We start from the raw sequence: 22540 nt of genomic DNA, 5'->3' as shown, positions 1-22540 counted from the left end.
CAGTGCAGTCCCCCACTGGGCTCTGGCCCAGGCCCTTCCCAGCTCCCAGACAGAGCTCTTCTCCCTCCTTTTTTAACCACTAAGGGATGGGCTAGGATGGTGACACATCTGAGCCTAAAAGAAAAATTTAGGCATTGATAGGAACAGGGGGTGGGGAGAGTGAGGAGAGAAGGCAGGGCCTACTCCTTCCAGTTCCTCCCCTACCTGGGACCCAGGCTCCCAATTCTGCTTCAGGGAGCATCACACACACCCCATCATCCCTCACTCCAGCTCCCTCTCTGGCCCCAGCTCCCCACAACCCACTGGTCTCCAGGCAACGGCACAGAAAGAAAGTGGTGAGAGGGGCCTGGGAGGCCCAGGCAGAGCTAGCTGTAACCCAATCCAACCCAGTACCTGAGGGGTTGGATTGGGGGAGTAGTTGGGGGGGGGTTGAGGGGGTGGCTGCCAGAGAAGGCCACCTAGCAAAGGAGGGAGGAAACGGCAGAGGTTAGGAAATGTGGCTCCAACCAGAAGGGCCCTGGTCAGTCCAAGATTACTGAAGAACAGCAGACATGATGGACCCCAGAAAAGCACACCGTGCCCAAGGGAAACAGAAAGGGGCACAGTAGACAGCAGAGAAGGGAAAGTTGAGATGCCCCCACTGGAGTGAAGAGGCTTAGAGAGGGCAAGGAGATATTTGAACTGAAAATGGCTGAGTTGTCAGCAACATAGGAAAGAGAAAAGCAGAGAAAAGGGTCCTCCCTGTACAGAACTGGAATCCTCTTCCAGTCCTGGAGCCCAGCAGGATGGCAGAGGGGGCCCAGAACCAGAACTCAGAGAAGAAACAGAGTGGGAGGCCCACAGAGGGAGCAACCTTGAAATTCCTCCCACCTCACCCCTGGCCCGGGTGCAGGCCACGTCCTGCAGAACCTTTACTCCCTCTAGTGGCCGCAGCTCCCCACCGCCTGAACCAGCTGAGCCCTGGTATCCCAGCCCTGTGAGGGGGCTTCTCCCCCAGGGGGTTCTGGGTTCCCATCTCAACACTGAGGCCCTGCTGGAGCTGAAGACTGACAGTGGGTCTCTGGCCACACACCAGCATCCTACCGGCAGGCTGACCCAGCCCTCCAGGTCCTAAACCTCCCGTTTATTGGAAGGCTGAGTTTCCTCAGGCCTCCTCCAGGCCCCCTGGTCCATTCTTCCCTCCCCAGGTCCCCACCTTGCAGGGGTGCTGCCTGGGCTGGGCTGTCCTGTCCCAGAAGCAGCCAAGATGGTGTCTGGGAGAGGGCCAGTAAGGAGCTGCTCCAGCCTCATTCCTTCTTTGGTCAAGGCCCTTGGCCAATCCAGAAATACTTTGGGCCCTTTTCTCCAAAAATGCATAAGCACAAAATTTTTGATCCTTTTAGGATTCCTGGACCCCAGGTTAAGAACCCCTAATTCACCTGGGTCCTGGCGCCCAGGCTTGCTGCTAAAGCAAGGCAACGTGCTCCCCACCTGGCCAGGGCAGGGTAGGCAGTGCCATCCTCCTGGCCGTGTTTGTTGGGTTTCTTCCTCTTTTTGTTTCCGCCCCAGCTCTGCTATCCAGTTTCACTGATTTCCAGGAGCTCCATCTTCTGTCCTCTTGTGTAGACTAGAGTAAGACTCCTCAGACACACTAATGCACGGTGACTCAGACTTTAATGGTGGTGCTCATTTCAACGCCACAGAGGTGCTGGCAGCTGTGGAACATGGCACGGAGGGGAGTGAGACAGTGCTGGGGTACAGCTGGAGGAAGAACGGGGAAGCGACGGCCGGGGAGAGAGGAATGGGGGAGAGCCCCCAGGCGCACAGCCCCACCTCTGGACTGAGCCAGGCTGCAGTTAAGGCTTGGAACACACAGGAACTGTCATCATTCAGTTACCCTTCCCGTTCCAGCAAGACTCCCACCCCAGGCCATCTGGGAATCTACAGTCACATGAAATACAGACACACAACCCCCTCCAGTCAGGCCGGTCTCTGGCCCTGGAGTTATGGGGAAGTGATTCATTAACTAACAAGATGAATGAAAAATAAATAAATGAATAAATATTACCCTAGAGCCTCCTTCGGCCAGGCACGAGCACGCAGCCAGCACAGACCTCCCCTCCACTCAGCACTCAGCGCAGTTCTGCCTCATACAGATTACAGAAACACGACCAGCACAAAGGACACGTGACGCATGCCCCCTCTGTAAACAAATACCACAGCAACTGACCCTGACACTCCGTCTCAGACCCTGATCGGCCCTCCGTGGACGCCCTTAAAACCCTCAGTCCATGGCCAGTTTTTGAGGAGGGAGAATGGAAAGGAAGGAGTGGAGAGTGTGGAACCCAGAGACGGGCAAGCGGAGACAGCAGGGGCTGGACCAGCCAAGAAGCATCGCAGCAGGTCAGCTGGGGTGTCTGGGGTGAAATTTCGAGCAGGACCAGAAGGAAGAGCTTCCAGGAGGAGGGGTGAGGGGTTCCAAGTCTCCAGGCCGGTAGGGGAATCACAGCACGCTGGGATTGCGGAAATTATGTCCCGCGAAGCGAGCTTCATCCCCCAGCTCTTCTTCAATCCTGAGAGAGATAAGCCAAAAAAGAAGCATCAGGGGAGCAGTGGTACCCCTGCCTCTCTTTCCAGGAGGCCTCCATTCTCCAAGCCCCTCACACCATCCGCTCCTGGATCCTGGACTGAGCCTGGGCATTCCCTGGCTTTCCATGGGCCATCAGTCAGGCCATCTGTAAACACATCACTGAAAAATATTTTCTGGATGCCTCCAGTTCTCCAGGCCCTGGGCACTGAAGATGAAATGGTGGGCAAACGGGCTTTGAGCCCTCTGGTCCCTTGGCCCCCGTTCCCCGAGGTTCCCTCACCTCATGAGTTGGTTGTACTTAGCCAGACGCTCGGAACGGCACGGGGCACCAGTCTTGATCTGAAACATCCCAGAAGATAAGTAGCTCAGTGGCTGCCCCTTCGCTCCCTGAAAGAAAATCTATACTCCCTTGAAATTCCCCCAATACCTGCAGACACCTGGAAGGAGAGACTCACCTGAGCCCAGAACCCACCAACTGCACAGAGGTCTCCCTCCCACTCACCTGGCCTGTGCACAGCCCCACCACCAGGTCAGCGATGAACGTGTCCTCAGTTTCTCCTGAGCGGTGACTCACCATGACCCCCCAGCCGTTCTCCTGGGCCAGCTTGCACCTGCAGCCACACAGCAGCACTGGGCCCCAGCCCCCGACACCTGCACTCTCTCCCCCACCCCAACATTGGTCAGAAAACATCTGGACGGAGAAGAACCAGGAGGGCCATGAAGGTGACTCCAGGATCCTGGGGGACAGTGGGGGGCAGGAGGGGAAGGGGGCCACTTGCAAGAGGCATCCCACAGAAATGAGCTGAGTGGGAGAGGGCCGGAGGGCACTCACGCTTGGATGGCTTCTGTGACCGAACCGATCTGGTTGACCTTCAGCAGCAGGCAGTTGCAGGCCTTCTCCTCCACAGCTCGCTCGATCCGCTTTGGGTTGGTCACAGTCAGGTCATCACCCACAATCTGGATCCCCACATTGGCCGTGAACTTCGACCAGGCAGACCAGTCATCCTGGTCAAAAGGGTCCTCAATGGAGACCACTATGGGGAAGAGGTGAGGGGGCTCTGTGTCAGGCCAGAGCACCCCCACTTTGACTCCCTGAATGGACAGATGAGACCCCCTGGCCGACTGCGCCTCTGCACCCCCACTTCCCGCCCCCCTGAAATAATCCTGCCTTGACTGATTCTTATCTTGATTCTTCCTAAAACCTTTGAAGAAACAAAGATTTAGAAACTTGCTCACAATCTGTCTTTGCACTTTTCTATTTTCTACCAGGAGGCCCTTCCTCGTTGCTGTTCTAAATCCTTCATTCTGCAAGTTATGTCTGTTTTCTCTCGCTCGGTCTCAGGAAGATGTAAACCAGCTGCCTCCATCCATGGGTGAAAGGCCCCGGGAGACCTGGAGCAGGTGATTCAGCTCCCCCTCGGCCTCCTGTTCTAGCCACACGTGGCTCCAGCCCCACTCAGCACCCAGTTGTATCAATCAAAGAATCTGAACTGTGCTAGTTCCCTGCCGGATCCGGTCACTCTCTCACCATGCCTGGCTCCTTCCACACCCTCCCCACGACCCTAGCAGCAGTTTCAGAGCTCGTGACTTTACTCAGGATCCAAAGCAGATGGAACAGATTCATCACAGATCCCTGCACATTTACACGATGGACAAAGCCCAGCCTGCAGGAGGCTCCTTCACCCGTCTCTGGTTCTCAGGGCTTTCTTAGGACATCTCTACCTGGCCCCTGAAGCAGCATCCCCTAAGGTCCAGAGCTGCTCTAACACATCCCTGCCTAACCCCTCCCCTCCCCCTGCCCTCTCAGCCCCAGCCCTTGCTCTCACCAGGATAGTCCCTGACAAAGTCCTGGTAGAGAGCCCCCAGCTGGTCCGCAGTGATGTATCGGGAAGGATCAGCAGGAGACTTGAAGTCCAAGTCATATTTGCCATCACGATAAAACTCCGAGGCAGCGACATCCATGCCAATGACAATCTTTTCCGTGTAGCCAGCCTTGTCAATGGCTTCCTTCACCAGCTCCAAGGCTGGGGATGGAATACAGTGAGATCACCAGCAGGAAGGGTGCATGAGGAGGAATGAGAGACAGAAAGAAATTCAGAACAGAGGTGCAGGGTTGTGGCTGGGAAGAGATCTGGTGGAGGTGGTTTTGGGGTTATCCCAAGGTCTGGGACGAGCAGGCCACCTTCAAGGAAGACAGAGGAATGGGATGCTGTTAATAATAGTTTTTTTAAATAGCTGTCATCTATTGAGGGCTGTGTCACCTAAGCACTTTACACAGATGATCTTGTTTAATCCTCACAGTGATGCTAAGAGGTAGATACTGTTATGGTTCCCATTTTACAGATAAGAAAGACAAGCACAGAGAGCACAACCGAGTGAGCAAGGTCACCAGCCAGGAACTCTTTAAGTCAAGATGCAAATCCAGGCAGTTTGGCTCCAGAACATTAACTCTTAGCCATGACCTGTCTGTATTGTTCTCATCATTATAAGTTTTCTCCCAGGGTAGAGAAAAATTAAGAATCCTAGAGGCCTACAAGGTTGGAGTGGGAATGGGACACATTTGGAGTGTATTCCCTGGAGTCTGGTGTATCTCATCAAACTGAGAATCCATCAGAGTTAAAGGCTGGGATGGATCCCACAGACGACCTCCCGGCACTGCCAGGGGCTCCAGTGGGAACTTACAGATGCTAACGGATCTGGCTGGGCAGGTAAAGACCGTCCTTTTAGGCCTGCGTGTGAATTTGTTACGCCCTCTGGCACCCACTCCGAGGACTGGTACCTCTTGGAGTTAGTTCATGGACCCTCCTGCATCCTCCTTGGGACTTGGTGAAGTGGGTGGCCCTCCCTGATGTCCCAGGATGGAGTGAGACTTAGAGCTGGGAGTGCGGCTCCGGGCCTCACCTTCACTGTTCTCCAGGATATTGGGGGCAAAACCACCTTCATCTCCCACATTGGTGGCATCCTTGCCATACTTGTCCTTGATGACACCCTTGAGTGTGTGGTAGACCTCCGCCCCGAGTCGCATGGCATCCCGAAAGTTCTCGGCGCCCACAGGGAGGATCATAAACTCCTGCATGGCCAGTTTGTTCCCAGCATGAGAGCCACCGTTGATCACATTGAAGGCCTGGGAGCCACAAGAGGATGGAAAAGTCACAGAGCACTTCCTTCTCTGCCCCTGGGAGTCTCAACCCAAGATCCCAGACTTCCTCCAGCTGCCCAGACTCAGGGTCTCCTGTCCCCATCCTTTCTCTTTAGCTGCCCCAATTCACTTTCCTCCTTCCCATTGGTCCTTGCAAGGTCCCCTGCTCCCTCCCTACCCACCCTTGGGAGAGGCACAGGCAGGAGGCAGTGCTCACCGGCACAGGCAGGATGAGGTCTGAGTTCCCAGCCAGCTGAGCAATGTGGCGATAGAGGGGCAATTCCCGCTCGGCCGCCCCTGCCTTACACACGGCCAGGGACACACCCAGGATGGCGTTGGCCCCAAACTTGGCTAGGAGATTATAGAGGAAGGCACTGAGCAAACATGTCCCCTTTCCCTTCTAGCCCTGGCCTCCACCTATACTCCCCAGAAGGAACCAGTAAAGGAGACCCCCTCCTCCCTCTCCACTCCTGCAACTCCTCATTCATCCTCTTCTGAAAATAGCAGGGGCAGGGGGCGGGGATGACTGGAAAGGGTGGAGAGCTGTAATTATTCCTAAACATCCCTGAGACCACAGACTTCTGCTGCCAACTCCCCCTTCCTTATGCTGCAGAGTTTGTCCTTCTGTCTAATGTCACTCCCTCCCACTGCAGGGCAACTCATCTTCTCTTGCTCTGGCTTTGGGAGGAGGCCACAGGAAGGGCTGGTCCTTCCAAAGAAGCCCTCACAGCACTGGCCCTTCAGCTGTCTGTCTGCCCCTCTCATGCCCACCTGCACACCCCCGCTTTCTCCCAGCCCCCGCTTACACTTGTTCTCAGTCCCATCCAAGTCCAACATCAAGTTGTCCAGCTTCTCCTGTTCCACCACACAGAGACCCTGCAAACAGAGCCTCCATCACCCAAGGCTGGGATAGAGACTGGACCCTAAGATAGAGGGGACCCCCATCCACACACAGGCTCACATCCAGCCAGGGTCCAACCAGGTTCCTGTGACAGCAGCCTGTCTGGATTAGGGGACCTGAACCCCCATGGGAACAAGGAGCACCCTTCCCTTGGTAACCATGATCCCAAGAGGTGGGCCTTTCTCCCTTTTCTTCACCCTCCCCTAATCTAGGATCCCTTCCAGGACTCTGGTCCTGCCATCCCCAGCAAAGAGTGGGCCTCACTGAGCTGATGAGGGCCGGGGCGATGGTGGTGTTGATGTGGTCCACTGCCTTCATGACACCTGGGGAGAGGTAGAGAGGCCAGGCCAGGTCAAGCCAGGAGGAGCCAGAAGGGAAAGGTGGGGGGACGGCATGCAGGAAGAGGGCTGGGGACTGGTGTGAGGTAGGAATATAACGCTGATGAATGCGAGAGCCCAGAACAGAGAAAGGGCCTCACCTTTGCCTAAGTAACGCTGTTTGTCCCCATCCCTTAGCTCCAGGGCCTCATAGATACCAGTGGAGGCTCCGCTGGGCACTGCAGCCCGGAAAAGACCTGGGAGGGGCACGTGTAATGAGGAGGAAGACAGGACACCACAGGGACCAGAGATTCCTTCAGCCTTCCAGCTCCACATTACCACCTGCAACGTCCAGCCTTCTCCCACACTGCTCCTTAACACACACACACACACACACACACACACACATACACTCATACAGAGGCAGATGCACAAGCAGTGGCCTCTTCATCTGCCCAACTGAGGTGCCACATGGATAAGCAGGAACCCATGGAAATGAAGCAGGCAGCGCGCGCGCGCGCGCACACACACACACACACACACACACAGTGCGCACGCGCGCACAGACACACACAGTGCACACGCAGAAGTGCAGAGGCAGAAACTAGAACCCAGAGGCCAGCCTCTCCTGGTTCCCTTGGACAGGAATGATCCAGCCCCCACAGTCCGGGCTTGTGAGCCTGGCCCAGCACCCCATCCCCACCAGGAATCTGGGAAGCCTCCCCTCCCAGGCCAGGGCAACCCAGCATGGGGGCTGTGGGAAGGCCCTGCCCGTTACCTTTGGCAGTGTAGAGATCCACCTCCACCGTGGGATTTCCACGGGAGTCCAGGATCTCCCGGGCCCAGATCTTCTCGATGGACATGATGGCTGGGATCTTAGGTGGAAGGGAAGGAAGGAGAAAGCTAAGAGGCTTAGAGGGGTGGAGCCTGAGATCAGTGGGAGGGGCCGGACGGTGGGAGGCTGGGAGGGATGGGAAAGTGGGTACTGCAGTAGGTGGGGGTGGGGAGGAGCAGGTTGCGGCCGTCGGCTGTAGAAGGGATCCCCCCCGCCGTGGGGAGAGGAGAAGGTCAAAGCAGTGAAGAAGGGGAGGTCACTGCGGTGGGGGGCGGGGTAAGAGTAAACGCCGAGAAGGGAGGACACCGCAGTGAGGAGGGGAGGGGCAGCGGTTTCCTCGCCCCCTCGGCAGCTGCAGCAGCAGCCGGCGGTGGGGTTCCCCCAGATCTCCTCAGAGCCGTGTGGCTGCCAGCCTTGCATGTCTCCGTGGAGCCAGAACATGGGTTGCCTGGACAGCTGGGGCCTGTCCTCCGGAGCCCCCATCTCAGCCAATTTAACACCCCAGCCCCCACTCCTGGGTCCCAATCTCTCTCCAAACGTACGTCCCTCCTCTTCCGGAGAGATGTACAGTAGAGAAGTCTGGAGAGAGGGTCCTCAGTCTCTGGGGGTTGCAGTCGGAAGGGAGGGGGAGGAGAGATCCGTGGGGAGAGGCAAACCTGGGCCAGCCCTCCCCTCGACCCCTAGGCAAATTCCCCCCGCCTCCCATCCCTTCCCCGTGCAGTGGAGAGCAGCACCGTAATGGGAGAAGGCAATGCGGGGGAGGAGTGGGAGAGAGGGGGTCTAGAGGAAGTCTGGGGATGCTGAGGAAGGATGAGAGAAGACATTTCCCCGATGCAAAGCCAAGGGACATGCCAGGATAAAAATGCACAGTCCTGAGAGACCATGAATTTAAAACATCGACAGAGGCGAAGACGGGCATGGGGAGGGGGCAGGCAAGGGTAGAGAAAGGCGCAGTTAGAGACACACAGGTGTGGAGAGGCCTGGCGCCCTAATGAGGAAGGGGCGACAGCCTGAAACCGACCGGCCGGGGATGCCAGGGAAGGAGGGGTGCCGGGGAGGCGCGGGTGATGGAGCAGGTGCGCAGCGCCGCGGGGCAAGGGATGCGCGAGGCAGGGGAAGAGGGGCGGGGGCGCAGCGGCGAGGGAAGGGGGCCGGAGGGGCGCGGGGCTCCGCCGGGGCTTCACCTCAGGGCTGCAGACCCAGCCTCTGGCGGCGGTGCTGGCGGTGGCGGCGGTGGCGGCGGCGCAGAGAGAGCGGGAGTGGCGGCGGCGGCGGTTGCGGCTCCCGGGCGGCGGGCGAGGGGAGGCGCCGATAGGGCCGGGCGGGCGCATGTGACCCGGAGCCCCCGATGAGTCAGGAGCCGCCGGCGGAGGCGCACGTAGGAGCGCGGGTGGGGGACCGACGGGGGTGGGGGACCGATGGGGTGGGGTGGGGAGGGCTCGGGGAGAGTGATGGGGGAGGGGCTGGGGGCGACTCAGGACCTGGCCTCCCACCGCCCACCTGCATTCATACCCACACACCGACCCCCCGTAAAGTAACAGTCTCAGCCTCACGCCAGTGAAGCCCACCATAGACTCAGTGTCTCACAAACCCGGTCAGACACAAGAGTATCAAAATGTCTCTTTATTGGAAAACCGAGCTGTTCCTAACACCCCAGGCCGCCGCTTCCGAAGCTCCTCCACAGCCAATTCTTGCAGCATCCCCTTGGCCCATCCAGGCCTGACTCCCAGCAGACCTGCCTGAAGGCTGCCCCCTGCCTAAGCACCGCTGCCCAGGTGTCCCATACAGATCCTGGGCGCCAGGCTGTGATAGATTTCCAGGCCTGAGGCAGGAGAAGGCAGCCTCCGCTCCGGATGAGGGGTGTGCGTGTGGTGGCTCCTGTAACTGGGAGTCTTCTCAGTTTGGGACCAGCATCTTTGCTCTCCTGGAGGAAGGGGACAGAAGCCAAGCCTTTGGGCCCTGCTGCTCTCCCACTGCTGCCCCTGCCCCATCTGGAGTGCCAGCTGCCACCCTTCCCTGGACTCATCACCTCCATCTCTTTCTGCCTCACCCTGCCCTCCGTTCTTCCTTCTGCCCCTGTGTCCTGTTATTTTTAGCTTCAGATAATTGTACAGGATCTTCCCCTCTTCCCCTCCCCTAGACCCAGCCCACATCCTCATACACTGCCCCTAACCCACCCCTCACCATGCCCCAGCCTAGCCTTTCCGGCTGATCTCCACTCTGAGTCAGGTGTGGCTGCCCAGCCCACACCACCACTTCTGCCTGCCACCCGGATTCTTTTCACTTACTCTTTAGGCCTCCTGATGTATCTCCTCGGCCTTTTTCAGCTCCTCCCAGGCCCTTCTGGTTCCTTCTCCTGACCCTGGGACACCCCTGGCTCCTAACCCAGGGTTAGGGTTAGGGTTCTCCTTGGCTATGCCTTCTTCACCCCCTCCTCCTACGGCCACTCCTCCTCTTCCCCATCTGCAGACCCCAGCCTCCTCTTCCTGCCTCCCTGCCCCACTTTCTTACTATCCCTGGAGGCCAGAACCGCTAGATCAATAACTAGTCCTGTTCGGATTCAGGCTCTGGCTCTGGCTCGGGCTCGGGCTCAGGCTCAGCCTCCTGCTCCTGCTCCTCCTTCAGCCTCTGACGGATCTCATCGGCATCAGCCCGCTCCTCCTCATCATAGAAGTCCTTGTCCAGGCGTTCGAGCTGTGCTATCTGCACCAGGGCCTCCTGGCGGTAGTCGTTCTCATCTGTGCACGGGTTGTCCAGCAGCACCAAGGCGCGAAGCTTGGGCAGGTCCCGCAGCTGGGCTAGCTCCCGCAGGTCAGTCACCATGTTGCCCCTGCCGGTGCGGTGCAGTCAGGAGGGGTTCACCAGGGAACTGTGGGCTTTGGAGACCAACTGCCAGGAATGGGGTCTTGGGGCAAATCTCCCGCTGGGCTCCGGTTTCTCTAGAAACGTGGCCTCTGTGGGCTGGCCCGCCAAACATAGCCAGATTCGCTGTTGAGATGCCATCCAACCCCACTCCTGTCCTGCTTCTGCCCTTCAAGGAATCTCTAGGTGCCACTGTCTATTCTGGAATGTGTCGTATTTATCCTCTTGGAGCAGCAGAGCTAGGTCTCAACCCTGTCTAACAGTTGGGGAGGAGGGGGGAGTCTCCCTCTCAGGGACAGATTTCTTCTGTGTCATCACACCTAGTCAGAGGTTTGGGGCTCCCACAGGAAGGAGCTTAGAGCTAGGGGTGGGTTGGGGCCTCCCAGCCTGAAGAGCAAGCGTCCTCCCCTCGGGTGTGTGTAAATTGTACAAGACTCTGCTTTTATTTCCTTGCTCTTGCCTCACTCCTTTATGAAATTAGGCTTCCACGTTTCAGCCTTATCTCAGAGAGATGCTGAACCTTGCGCGGTGCTTCTCATGGGAGAGCTACACGCACTTGGTCCCCAGCTGTCCTGTGCGTCGCAGGTCTTTCGCCCCAGAGGCACCTCCCGGTCACTGACTGAGACAAACCCTCTCCCTCCACTTACTTCCAAACATCCCTGGTTGACAGCCAGTGAGGAAGGTCCGTTATCCCTGTCTAGACCATTGACAGGAAAACAGCAGCCCCTCCACCCCACCAGACCACTGTGCGATCACTCCAGGACTCAGGGCTTCAAGGTACAACCACCCCTCCCTACTTGGAGAGTCTCTTTCCATTGCCAGCCTCGAAGATTTGGCCATTTGGCCTCGTTGACTAAAGAGGAAATTTCTTTACATCTTTGTTTAAAGAAACACACGTAACATCCGCCACCAGACAGGAGCTGCTGAAAGAAAATCGCCTGCTCCTCAGCGCCTCTCCACCTAGGAATTTTCTTTTAAATACTCCTCTCCTCAAAGCTGAGCACACCTTGTGTTTTATATCAATGTGGGGCCATCCCTTACAGGTGGGGCTCGGGAGAAGAGAGGCAGGAAATTGGAAGAATTGAGGTCCAGGAGATGGAGAAGGGCAGTGGAAACTTCTATGGGATAGGACCAAGAAAACAGACTTGGAGCCAGACTGTGAGTCCCCTGAGAACAGAGACCATCTCTGACTCCTTTAGATGGTTCCTGACACACAGCCCAAGGCCTGGCACATAGCACATTCTCAGTAACCGTGGATTGAATGAATAGGGCTCAGGGAGCTCAGACTATAAAGGTCTTGGAGCTGCAGTCAGGACTGAATGCAGAAGAAATTAAGGAAAGGGGGGTAAGGATCAGGATAGAGGATGAGATAAGAATCTGGGAGTAGGCTAGGACTCAGGGATTGGGACCAGGGAGGAACACAAGGCTCCTGACTGGGGCAGGAGCAAGGTGGGACCTAAAGGGGGTGCATACCTTAGGTTGAGATACTGCAGTGACTTCATTTCCTTGGAAAAGCCACTCAGAGTTTCAATCTGGTTGTCTCGAAGATGCAAGGTAGTGAGATTTCTTAGGTTCTCCAAGCCTTCCACCTTCTTCAGCATGTTCTGAGCCTAGCCCCAGGGTATAGCAGATGGATTGGGAGAGGGGAGAGGGAGCAGGGAGGAAGAGAAATCAGAAAGAGATGCAGCAAAAGAGCAAATCTACGAAGTGGAGAGGGAGGGTGCAGGAGGGGAGCGGAGGTGGGCAGAGATCAGTGCAGGGAATACAGAATTCAGGAGAAGCTGCCGGCCCAGAGGAAGGTCAGCCATAAACCCCTGTTGCCCATCCCACCATAGCCGCCTCTGATTACAGAGATGCTTCAACCCATCCCCCCGCCCAAGTGTCCTCACTGCTCCACTGAGGAGCAACGGCTTCAGCACCATCCTGGAATGAAGAAGCTCAAGAGTCTAAAAGACTAGACACAGAAGTGGCCTCCTTAGCCTGATGTCTGTACCTCAGTCGTACACATTATGCTACTGCCTGGATCAGAGTAAACTGTCTCTGTATTATCTACACAGTGTGTGTTGTCAGCCCCGCTCAGTGGTAGGCACCTTGTCTGTTTTGACTTTGCATCCCTACAGCATCTGGCACCCAGTAAGGGCTCAGTAAATGATGATGAAGTTAGTAGGTGAATCAAGTAGAAGTCAGGCATCCTGGCCCCCAGGACAGGCACCCCCTTCCCAGTACCAGCCCCACTCTGACCCAGTGAGCTACCAGGAAGAGGTTCTTCAGCTTAGGAAGGTTGATTCCCAGGGTGCTGTCCAGCTGGTTCCCCCGAAGCTCCAGTGTGTGCAGGCTGATCAGCTTTTGGGGGTCCAGACCTGTCACCACACGGATGTGGTTCCCTGAGAGAAGGAGAATGTCAAGAGTTCAAAGGGCAGCTCTGGCTGTTCAGCAGTAGAGCAGGAATTTGGGGAGCCTCTGCATCATCTTCTCTAACACCAGGTGGGTGTGCGGAGGGACAGCTCCAGACTTCACACCTCCTGGGCTCCGGGGCAAGTGGTCTGGTGGTCCAGGGGCCTGATGGACGTGTCCACCTAAGGCTTTGAGGAGAGAATGAGGGTGCCCAGCAATCCACATGGCTCGCTCACTCTCCTCCTCCAAGTCTTTGCTCAAATGTCAACTTCCCAATGACACTTATCCTAACCAACCTGTTTGAAATCACCCCCATTCCTTTCACTGTGATCTATTTTTCCATAGCACCTATCTCCTTTTAACATGCTTTATACATTTACTTATTGTGATCACTGATAATTGTCTGTCCCCCCCAACTAGAACGTAAGCTACATGAGAATGGGGATTTTCTTTGTTTTGTTCACTGCCATCTCTCTAGCACATGGAACAGTCATCATGAATCATGACCAGGGTCTGAAGGAGTGATGAATGAATGAATGAATGCAGATTGCTGTGTGGCACAGTCAGGGACCACGCTGCCCAATTCTGTTGGCCCCAGGCTAGGAAGGAATCTTGTGAGGTCCATCCTAAGGCCTCACCTTTGAGATCCAGGCTGGCCAGACGAGGATGGGAGATGCCCTCAGTGTCAGTGATCTTGTTATAGGCAAAACTGGCAATCTGCAGGTAGGGCAGTTCATTCAGCCGGGCGGTGTGCAACAGGTTGCCATCAGCCTTGAGCCAGAGTAGGTGGGTGAGGTAATTGAGTGGGGACAAGTCTGTCAAGTGGTTTTCAGAAACATCCACGTAGCGCAGATGGATGTAGGAACGCAGCAAGTAGATGTCTGTCAGATCCCTAGGAGACGGCAGAGGCCAGGGTTAGGGTAAAGAATCCAGCACGGGCAGCAAGAAGATGGCTTATAGGGAAGAAGAGAAGAGTGGGTGACAGATGGGAGGGGTAGGGAGGGGGAAAGAAAGTGGTTCTTAATAGTGGGCAGGGACCGTGTCTGTGAAGGGTGGAGAACTGACACTCTGAAGGACAAGCAAGGGCGTCCAACAGGAATCCCCCCGCATACCCTCACAGCCTCCACTTCCCCAGGCCAGCCCTGACGCAGGGAGTCACAGACTCCTGACAAGTAGATTCTATCCCTCCCTCCTCACTGGCCCAGGATGGCAGAGGTCCAAACTTGGCCAAAACACCCAGGATGGAGGGTGAGAAAGGAAATTGGGCCCTACAACCTCAGACCTCTTCTGGTCCCCCATAAACGCACCTCTCTTTAACCTCCAGCTTGACATATGCGTGAGCCAGCCCATTACCCGTCTTGCAGAGCAAAGATAGTGCGTCTTTCATCATGTCCTCTGTGAGGGGGGTGGGCATCCACTGCAGGAGGAAGTGGACAGACTCAGATATCCCTTTCCAGCCTAACCCCATCCTTTAACCCCGGGACCACTCCGTGTCCCTGTTCTCACTTCCTCCAAGAAGTCTTCTCCCTCCTTCCTGTAGTCCTCCCACTCCTCTGTCTCCTTCTCATCATCTTCCCTTTCCAGATCATCCAGGTCTGGCTCAAAGTCTTCCAGATCTTCATCTGACATTTTTCTTCCCTGCTGAAGGTTCTGGAGTCAGATCAAGCTAGGTCCTCGTCCTGAGAAAGAAGGTCTCCTCAGCGTCCGCCAAGCCTCCACTCCCTCACCTCCATTGATGGGTACCCCTCCCATCACCCTATCACCCATAACCTCCTCCCAGCTATGTTTCTTTCCTCAGCCGTATGAACATCCCATTTTGACTCTCAACTTCCACTTCCCACTTCCCACCAAGGACCCCTTTCCCAGACCCCCAAGACCTTTCCTGCCCTTCTCAGTGGCTCCCACTCTTCCAGTAACTCGGTCTCCAGCTTCCTGGACTCCCCTCTCCCTAGTCCTTCCCACTTCTGCCTTAAGCCACGTTCTTCTCCAATCTCGCCTACCGATCTGTACCCTCCCCTCTCATCCCTAACCACCGTTCCACTCCTGTCTTCTACCTCTCCCACCCCGCGCAGCACCATTTCCTTGTCCCTTGTGGGACACCAGACTGACGCCCAGCCTCCAACTCTCCCACTCAATTAATCCTCCTTTGCAAAGGAGCAGACCCTGCAAAGGGGTGGAGACCCTGGTTCTGCTCAACTAGAAGCTGTTCTGGAGAGGTCCTGGCCCCAGAGGGAAGGATTGTTTGGTAGAGGGGCAAGGGAGAAGGAGGCGCTGTGTGCTGCTGTTATGGCAACGGGGCGGGAGGCGAGCCCTTGGCCTCCGCGGCCGGCAACCGTTGAGAGAAAAGCCGCGAATACCTGAACTGAAAATCCTTGGCGAAACCTGTGGACCAGTAGTTGCCTGGTTACGAACCCAATTTCCCAGTCCCAGGAACCCGGATGAGGCGCGGTAATTGGCCCAGGGCAAAAGCCGGTGGGCGGGGCTTAGCAAAGAGCTGAGGGGAGGGGATAAAGGGCGGGGCTAGTCATTACGTCGTCCGAAACCTTAAAGGAACCGGATATCCTCAAAGCAAAAGTACTGTGAATTCAAAAGAAAACTCATTTGTTGAAGCAAAAGGTGAGGAAGAGGAGCAAGAAATACCCAGGTAAGTGGTCTGGCTCCCCCACTCTCGCATAGGTTCCACCCATTAATTATTTTCAGGTAGACTTTTGGCAGGTGGAGTGGAAGGAGCCCAGGCCGGATATATCTTAAGACCGTGGTTGGTGTCTTGACAGATCTGCAATTTACTAGTAACTTAACTAAGACTCCACTTTTCCATCTGTAAAATAGGCTTAACTATACTGACTGTTAGGGGCCGAGTAAGAGTGTAATCTGTGCTGAAGCGCTGGATTGACTGCTAAACCCAGTTTGGGACCATTTCTATCCTCCTCACATACTCAACTGGTTTGATGCAAACCTTCTGCGGGATATAAAGGGAGAAAAGCCAACATGTTCCCACTAAAATAATACTCATCCGACGTTGTTCTATAAATAATCAACAAGAACTAATACAGCCACTCCCAGACACTCAAGCCTGTGTGACTTGTTAAAGGAGACAGAAAAGAGACGTTGAGATGCAAGAAATATTTCTGGAGAGTTCCTGCCAGACATTGCGTGAGATGATATTGAATTTCCACTCCAATCCTGTGAGATAGATATTTGGAAGAAGAGGAAACTAAGTCTCTAAACAACAAGGCCCTACTGTATATAGCACTGGGAACTATATTCAATACCTTATAATGGCCTATAATGCAAAAGAATGAAGTGAAATAAAAATGAAAAAATATATGAATAATGCTGCTATGAACACTCATGTACAAATTTTTGTATGGCCTCATATTTTCATTTCTCTTGGTTATATACCTAACTAGTATCAATACAAAAATAACACTTCGTATCAAAATATTGAATTCTATGCTATAATGAATGGATTCCAGAGGAGGACATGATTCTTCGCACATGGAGATTTCATTCTAAAATATTTACAGTGTCAACATACTAGTTCATTTGCTCAACCCTATATATTGAGTGCTTACTATGTACCAGGCATTTTGCTCGGAGCCTGAAATAAAATATCATATGCAAATCCCCAGGAAGAAACTGTTTTCATTTGAAAAACCTGTTACAGATAGAACCAGACCTCCGATATTTCAACTTAGTTTATTGCAATTTTTTCCTTACAAATGGAATTGTAAGGAGTGGAAGTGCTGGATCAAATGGTGACTCTACACTTAATCTTTTGAAGAACAGCAAACTGTTTTCCAAAGTGGCTGCCCCACTTTCCATTTCCATCAGGAGTGTTAGAGGGTTCTAGTTTCTCCATATCCTGGCCAGCATTTGCTATTACCTGTTTCTGATTATAGCCATCCTAGTGGATGTGAAGTGTTATTTCATTGTGGTTTTGATTTGCATTCTCCTGATGGCTAAACGTGTTGAGCATCTTTTTATGTTTTTATTGGCCATTTGTGTACCTTTGGAGAACTGTCTATTTAAACTCTTTGCTTATTTTTTAATTGAATTTTTATAGTCTTCTAATTTGTGAGCTAACAGAACTTTCATATTATTGGGGCAACACTGTACCCAGCTAAAAATATTTCTCAGCCCCCATTCACTGCTGATAGATCAATGACATATTAGAGAAAGTCATCGTGTGAACCTTCTAGAATGTTCCTTTTTCCTCCTCCCCTTTCTCTGACTTCCTGCCTAAAACAGAAATATGATGGCTACAGTTCCAGCAACCACATGGGGCCATGAGATGACCCAGAGAATATAAGCCACATGCTAAGATGCCAGAAGAAAAGCGGGAAGCAGCTGTGACACTGAAAATATCATGAAGCTGTTATACCAACACTGAACTGCCTATTTCCAGACTTATTTTATATAAGAGTGAAAAATTCATTAAGCCACCAGATTTGGGGGAGCTATGTTGTAGCCAAATGCAGTTCTTAATTGATGATAACAAATTATCTCAAAACTTAGTAGTTTGGCAGGGAGGATAAATTAGGAATTTGCGGTTAACAAATACACAGTATTGTATATAAAATAAATAAACAACAAGGACCTACTGTATAGTACAGGGAACTATAGTCAATATTTTTTTTTCTTTTTTGTGGGGTAATTAAGTATTTATTCATTTATTTTTTAATGGCAGTACTGGGAATTGAACCCATGACCTTGTGCATGGTAAGTGCATACTCTACCACTGAGCTATACCGCTCCCCTACTGTGCATGTCTTGACTATAACCTGTAATGGAAAATAATCTTTCTGAAAAAGAATCACTGTGTATATAGCTCAATCACTTCGCTGTACACCCAAAACATTGTAAATCAACTATACTTTAGTTTTAAAAAAATTTAGTAGCTTAAAACAACATTTATTATCTCAGTTTCTGTGAATCAGGAATCTAGAAGTATCTTCGATGGGGCTACAGTTATTTGAAAGCTTGACTGGGGCTAGAGATGGTTCACTGACATGGCTGTTGGCAGGGCTGTTCCTTGGCACATGGGTTTCTCCCTAGGTCTGCCCAAGTGTCCTTAAGTACGGCAGCTGACTTCCTCAGAGAGAGGAGACCAAGATGGAAGTCACTGTGTCTTTTATGACTTAATCTCCAAAATCACACGCATCACTTCCACTTTATCGTATTTTTAGCAGCTAGACACTAAGTCCAGCCCACAATCAAGTAGAGGGGAATTCGGCTCCACTTCTTGAAGAGTATCAAGAATTTGTGGGCACATTTTAAAACCACCACACAAATACATTAACTTTTTGTCTTTTATAAATGCTGAAAATGTTTTCCCAGTTGTTTTTTCATTTTGTTTATAGAGTGTTGCCTTAAAGAAATGATTAATCCTATCTTTACCTACTGATTTGAAATGCCATTTATCTATCTATCTATCATTCCTGGACTATTATTTTCCATTGATCTATATATAATATACCTAGCTATTTCTGCTCTAGTACCACACTGACATAACTATTAATTTTTCTATATATATCATGTACCCTGCTATCTTATTAGTTCTAATAATAGAATATATAGGCTGTCTATTGGATAGAGAAGTAGAGGAATTCAATAAATTTTAAGATGCTAAGTTCTTCTTAAAATAGAAAATGCAGATTAACTACACGTTTATGACATATATAAATAATGACTCATTGAAGGTAGAAGCAGAAAGATTAGGAAGCTGGGGATGATAAGGGCCTGGAATAAAGAGGTGGGTTGGAAAGGAAAGTCCAACAGGACTCAGCAACTGGATGGACATAGGATATGAAGAAGATGAATATATCCAAGGTTTGACTGAGTCTAGGGTTGCTGGGAAAATAATATTGGCACTGAAGGGAATAGAAAGATTTGAACTTGGAGTTACAGAAGATGATCGATTTCTTTGGGAATTACTGAGATTGCAGTGGTAGTGGGACATCCACGTGGAGATGTCCATTAGACCACTGGAAATAGGGAGCTAGAGCTGAGCCTCAGGTTTGGCTGGTCCTTCCCCTCCACTGTGTCTTCCAGGACTGCTGTCCACAGTACTGCCTTCTCCTGTGGCTGAGTCTCCCTGCTGTCCTGTGATGGCTGCAGATGGCAATCTGGTACCCAAGAGAAGCCTTTCACATTCAGCAGAGAGAGTTCCTTCCTGCTGCTTTCTCATAAGAGAAAAGAACCTTCTTTACTAGAAGACCCCACTACCCTTGGATTTATTTTTATGTGCAATAATAAATGTCCTTATGAGATGTTCTTTAATATCATTTGATCAGTTTCTGTCACTCAGTGGAAAGCCTCTTGATCGGCCTCTGCTTGCAAACTAGTGACACTCAGAAGTCTTTCTTTGTATCTCTACCAGCCAGAGTTTGCAGCACTTCAGCAAAAGGCATGGGTGTGCATGTGTGCATGCGCATGTGTGTTTCCCATTTTTCACACCCAGATTATACTCTAAAGACTAAATAACATCGATGGCAGTGATGTGCTGGTAAATATTTAAAAACCAGTCTCTCCAGGGAGAACAAAAAGCCCTACTTTTTAGCATTTACTGATTTCTCTGGTGTAAATACTCCCACCATAGTCGATTTCAAGCTAGCAACTCACAATGTGGTGTTTCCACCATAGAAACACAATAGAGGTAAATAATTTCAAAAACATAGATAATAGTAAAATTGTTATGGGCTTAATTGTTATGGGCTTTGTGTATCCCCCAAAATTGGTTTGTTGAAGCCCTAACCCCCAATACCTCAGAACATGACTGTACTGGGGACAGAGCCTTAAAAGGGGTGATTGTATGAGGCCATTACAGTGGGCCCAAATTCAACCTGCCTGGTGTCAGTATAAGAGGAGGAAATGCACACACAGAGAAAAAGACCATGTGAGGACACAGAAGAAGGCAGCCGCCTGCAAGCTAAGGACAGAGGCCTCAGACAAAACAACCCTGTTGACGCCTTGCTCTTGGATTGCCTCCAGAACTGTGAGAAAATACATTTCTGTTCTTTAAACTACCTGGCATCTTGTCCTGGCAGTCTTAGCAAACTGATACAGCAGCAGTAAAATCACTAGTGATGAGTTGTGAGTACTTGTTAACCTTTGTTTTTAATATGATTTATTTAAGCTATGTTTATACAATTTTAAGGGTTTTTTTTGGGGGGTGGAGGTAATTTGGTTTATTTATTCATTTACTTATTATTATTATTTATTAATGGAGGTGCCTGGGATTGAATCCAGGACCTTGTGCATGCTAAGCACTGCACACTACCACTGAGCTATATCCTTCCCTCCTCAGTTTTTAAAAATGACTGCATTTAATAACCGGCTCACAGAATTCATGAACAATTAACCACCAGCTCTCACAAGCCTGTTGGAGCCAGCTCCAGCACACCACTGCATGTTTCAGCGAACCCCAAATTTCTGTTTACACACAAGAACTCTTGTCTCAGTCCCAGGCTCATCGCTTACCTCCTACTTCTTCATTTATATAACTCAGAGACATCGCAGACTTAACATATCCAGAGAAATTCCGTATCTTTCCCTCTGACTCTGCTTCTTCAGTGCTCCGCAGATCACCGTTCAGATGTTCCAACCAGAAAGCCTGGGTCATCCTTGTCACTTTTTCTCCCTCAAAAACACCCTTCCCCCCTGGCCCCCATTGAATCTATTACCAAGTGTGATCCATTCTACCTCCAAAACAGATCTGGAATCCATCCACTTCTCTCCATCTTCTGTGACACTGCTCTGGCGCAGACTTCTAGCATTGCTCCCCGGAAGGGCTGCGTTAGCCTCCTAAGCAGTCTTCCTGATTTCTTCCCTCCCCCTCTCTCGTCCAACCATCTTGCAGGAGCAGCTACAGTAAGCTTTGTCAAAAGTAAAGAGAAACTTCTACTTAAACCCCCTCAGGCTTTCCCCATTGCTCTTAGGATAAAATGCTTTCTCCTCACCAAGGCCTAGAAGCAAAGCCCAGCCAGGTCTCTCATGACCTTTGCTTCTGGCTTCCAGCCACACAGCCAGTTCCTCAAACCAGCCAGCTCCCTCCTCCTTGGGGCTGTCATGTACTCTTCTGTGTGGAACTCTTCTCTTAACAAACTCCTGCGGTCTTCTAGGCCTCAGCTTAAACGGGGCCTTCTCAAAAAGGCCTTTCCTGACCAATAATCTGAATTAGGAACCCCCTGCTTTTCCTTGATAGCAGCAAACACAATTTGTCTTTACACACGAATCTGTGTATCATAAAGTTTGTTCCTTTCCAGACAACAAATACTTTTTACTTCTATATTGGCTTCTTCTAACCCCAACAGACCTTCAGTTTTGCTCTGCCTCCCAGTGCCTGGCCCAGTGCATGCCACAGAGTAAGTGCTCAAGAAATACTTGCTGAATGAATATTAAATGTGCTTTTTAAAAGAAATTAAGGGGGTAGGGCATAGCTCAGTGGTAAGAGTACATGCTTAGCATGCACTAGGTCCTGGGTTCAATCCCCAGTACCTTCATTAAAAATACTAAAATAAGTAAGTAAACCTAATTACCTCCCCACCAAAACAAAACACAAAATTCAAAAAAAAAAAAGCAATTAATGACACTCTGCCCTCAATTTGGATTTGCTCTTATAGATAAAATGCCCTTACTTCCTCTCTCCACTCTGAGAACCACAGATGAGGAGTGAACAGAGGACAAGCCAGGGAGAGATCCCCAGTGGGTGGAGGCCCTGAAGGACATAAAGGTGGAGGAAAACTAAAGACAGTTGAGTCACTACTTTAAAACTTAGCAAGGCTAAACAAAAGGGCATTTGATTTGGCAAGTAAGACTTTTGACGACTGACTGACCTAAGTAGGTAGAGTTTAAGAGGCAGTGTTGTTCGTAACAGGCGAGCTCCTTCACACCGCAGTTTCTAGAACAGCCTGGCTGTCTCTTGCTTCAGGCCTCCCTCCTCCCGGGTGAACACAAAGATTCTCTCCGGAGCAGGGTCCTTAGACGGAACAGCGGTGCCAGCAGGAGGGAGAGGGAGATGGGGAAGTAAGGACAAGTTTTTGAGAGACGGAGGAAGGGAGCCCTTCAAACGTAAAGAAACGTGGGGTATTATTTTCGATGAGCGGATCTACAAGAGCACTCAACTCCTTCCACTCCCCTCTGGAACCGGGGGCTACAGCCACCCCTCAAAGGCCCTCGCTTCCGCCTGGGGCCTTTGTTCCGGCGCAGAATGTTCCAGACGCAAACGCCGGCGCCGGAAAGAGGTTGGCGTGGGCGGCAGCCGGAGCTGCAGCCCAGGGGCGGCCCTCGCGGCGGGCGGGGCGGAGGCCAGGCTGCGGCCGCTGGGGGGCGCGCGAGCCACTCCGGCCGCCAGGCCGCCGCGCCTGCGCAGGTGTCGGCACACGTGACCGCCCCCGCGGGAGCCGCCGCTCCTGCCCGCCTCCCGCCGCGGTTACGTAACCGGCGCCCGGGCGGCAGCGGGGGGAGGCTCATCGGGCTTGGGCCGCGTGTTCTGCAGTCCCCGTTTCGTCACCGCTCTTGG

At 52.2% G+C, this 22540-nt stretch overlaps 2 protein-coding genes and 1 long non-coding RNA gene across 11 annotated transcripts; 1 reads left to right on the top strand and 2 right to left on the bottom strand.

The window, feature by feature from the left end:
• Positions 1–1634: 1634 nt before the first annotated feature.
• Positions 1635–9099, bottom strand: ENO2 (enolase 2). Its single transcript, XM_010957689.3, has 12 exons — positions 8946–9099; positions 7705–7801; positions 7088–7183; positions 6874–6932; positions 6515–6584; positions 5926–6059; positions 5471–5693; positions 4396–4593; positions 3402–3603; positions 3072–3180; positions 2850–2908; positions 1635–2552 (listed from the first exon to the last, which is right to left on the bottom strand). Exons 1-12 carry the CDS (start codon positions 9090–9092, stop codon positions 2483–2485), a joined length of 1464 nt encoding a protein of 487 aa, XP_010955991.2. The 5' UTR covers positions 9093–9099; the 3' UTR covers positions 1635–2482.
• Positions 9100–9369: 270 nt separating this feature from the next.
• Positions 9370–22190, bottom strand: LRRC23 (leucine rich repeat containing 23). 9 transcript variants are annotated; one of them, XM_074357750.1, is made up of 8 exons: positions 21855–22190; positions 14524–14696; positions 14325–14434; positions 13656–13909; positions 12865–13007; positions 12097–12233; positions 10273–10591; positions 9547–9685 (listed from the first exon to the last, which is right to left on the bottom strand). In XM_074357750.1, exons 2-7 carry the CDS (start codon positions 14644–14646, stop codon positions 10306–10308), a joined length of 1053 nt encoding a protein of 350 aa, XP_074213851.1. In that variant the 5' UTR covers positions 14647–14696; positions 21855–22190; the 3' UTR covers positions 9547–9685; positions 10273–10305. The 9 variants fall into 9 exon arrangements, 8 of the variants coding, with proteins under 8 accessions (XP_045374613.1, XP_074213851.1, XP_074213848.1 ...); XM_074357747.1 differs by lacking the exon at positions 21855–22190 and adding an exon at positions 20722–21330; XM_074357749.1 differs by lacking the exon at positions 21855–22190 and adding an exon at positions 20500–20670.
• Positions 15535–19299, top strand: LOC123617586 (uncharacterized). Its single transcript, XR_006725759.2, has 2 exons — positions 15535–15661; positions 19072–19299. It is a non-coding gene; the product is annotated as an uncharacterized LOC123617586 (long non-coding RNA).
• Positions 22191–22540: the final 350 nt, after the last annotated feature.

The sequence above is a fragment of the Camelus bactrianus genome, chromosome 34 (genome assembly GCF_048773025.1).
Source record: "Camelus bactrianus isolate YW-2024 breed Bactrian camel chromosome 34, ASM4877302v1, whole genome shotgun sequence".
Classification (NCBI taxonomy): Eukaryota; Metazoa; Chordata; class Mammalia; order Artiodactyla; family Camelidae; genus Camelus; species Camelus bactrianus.
This window is presented reverse-complemented; position numbering and strand designations above follow the sequence as displayed.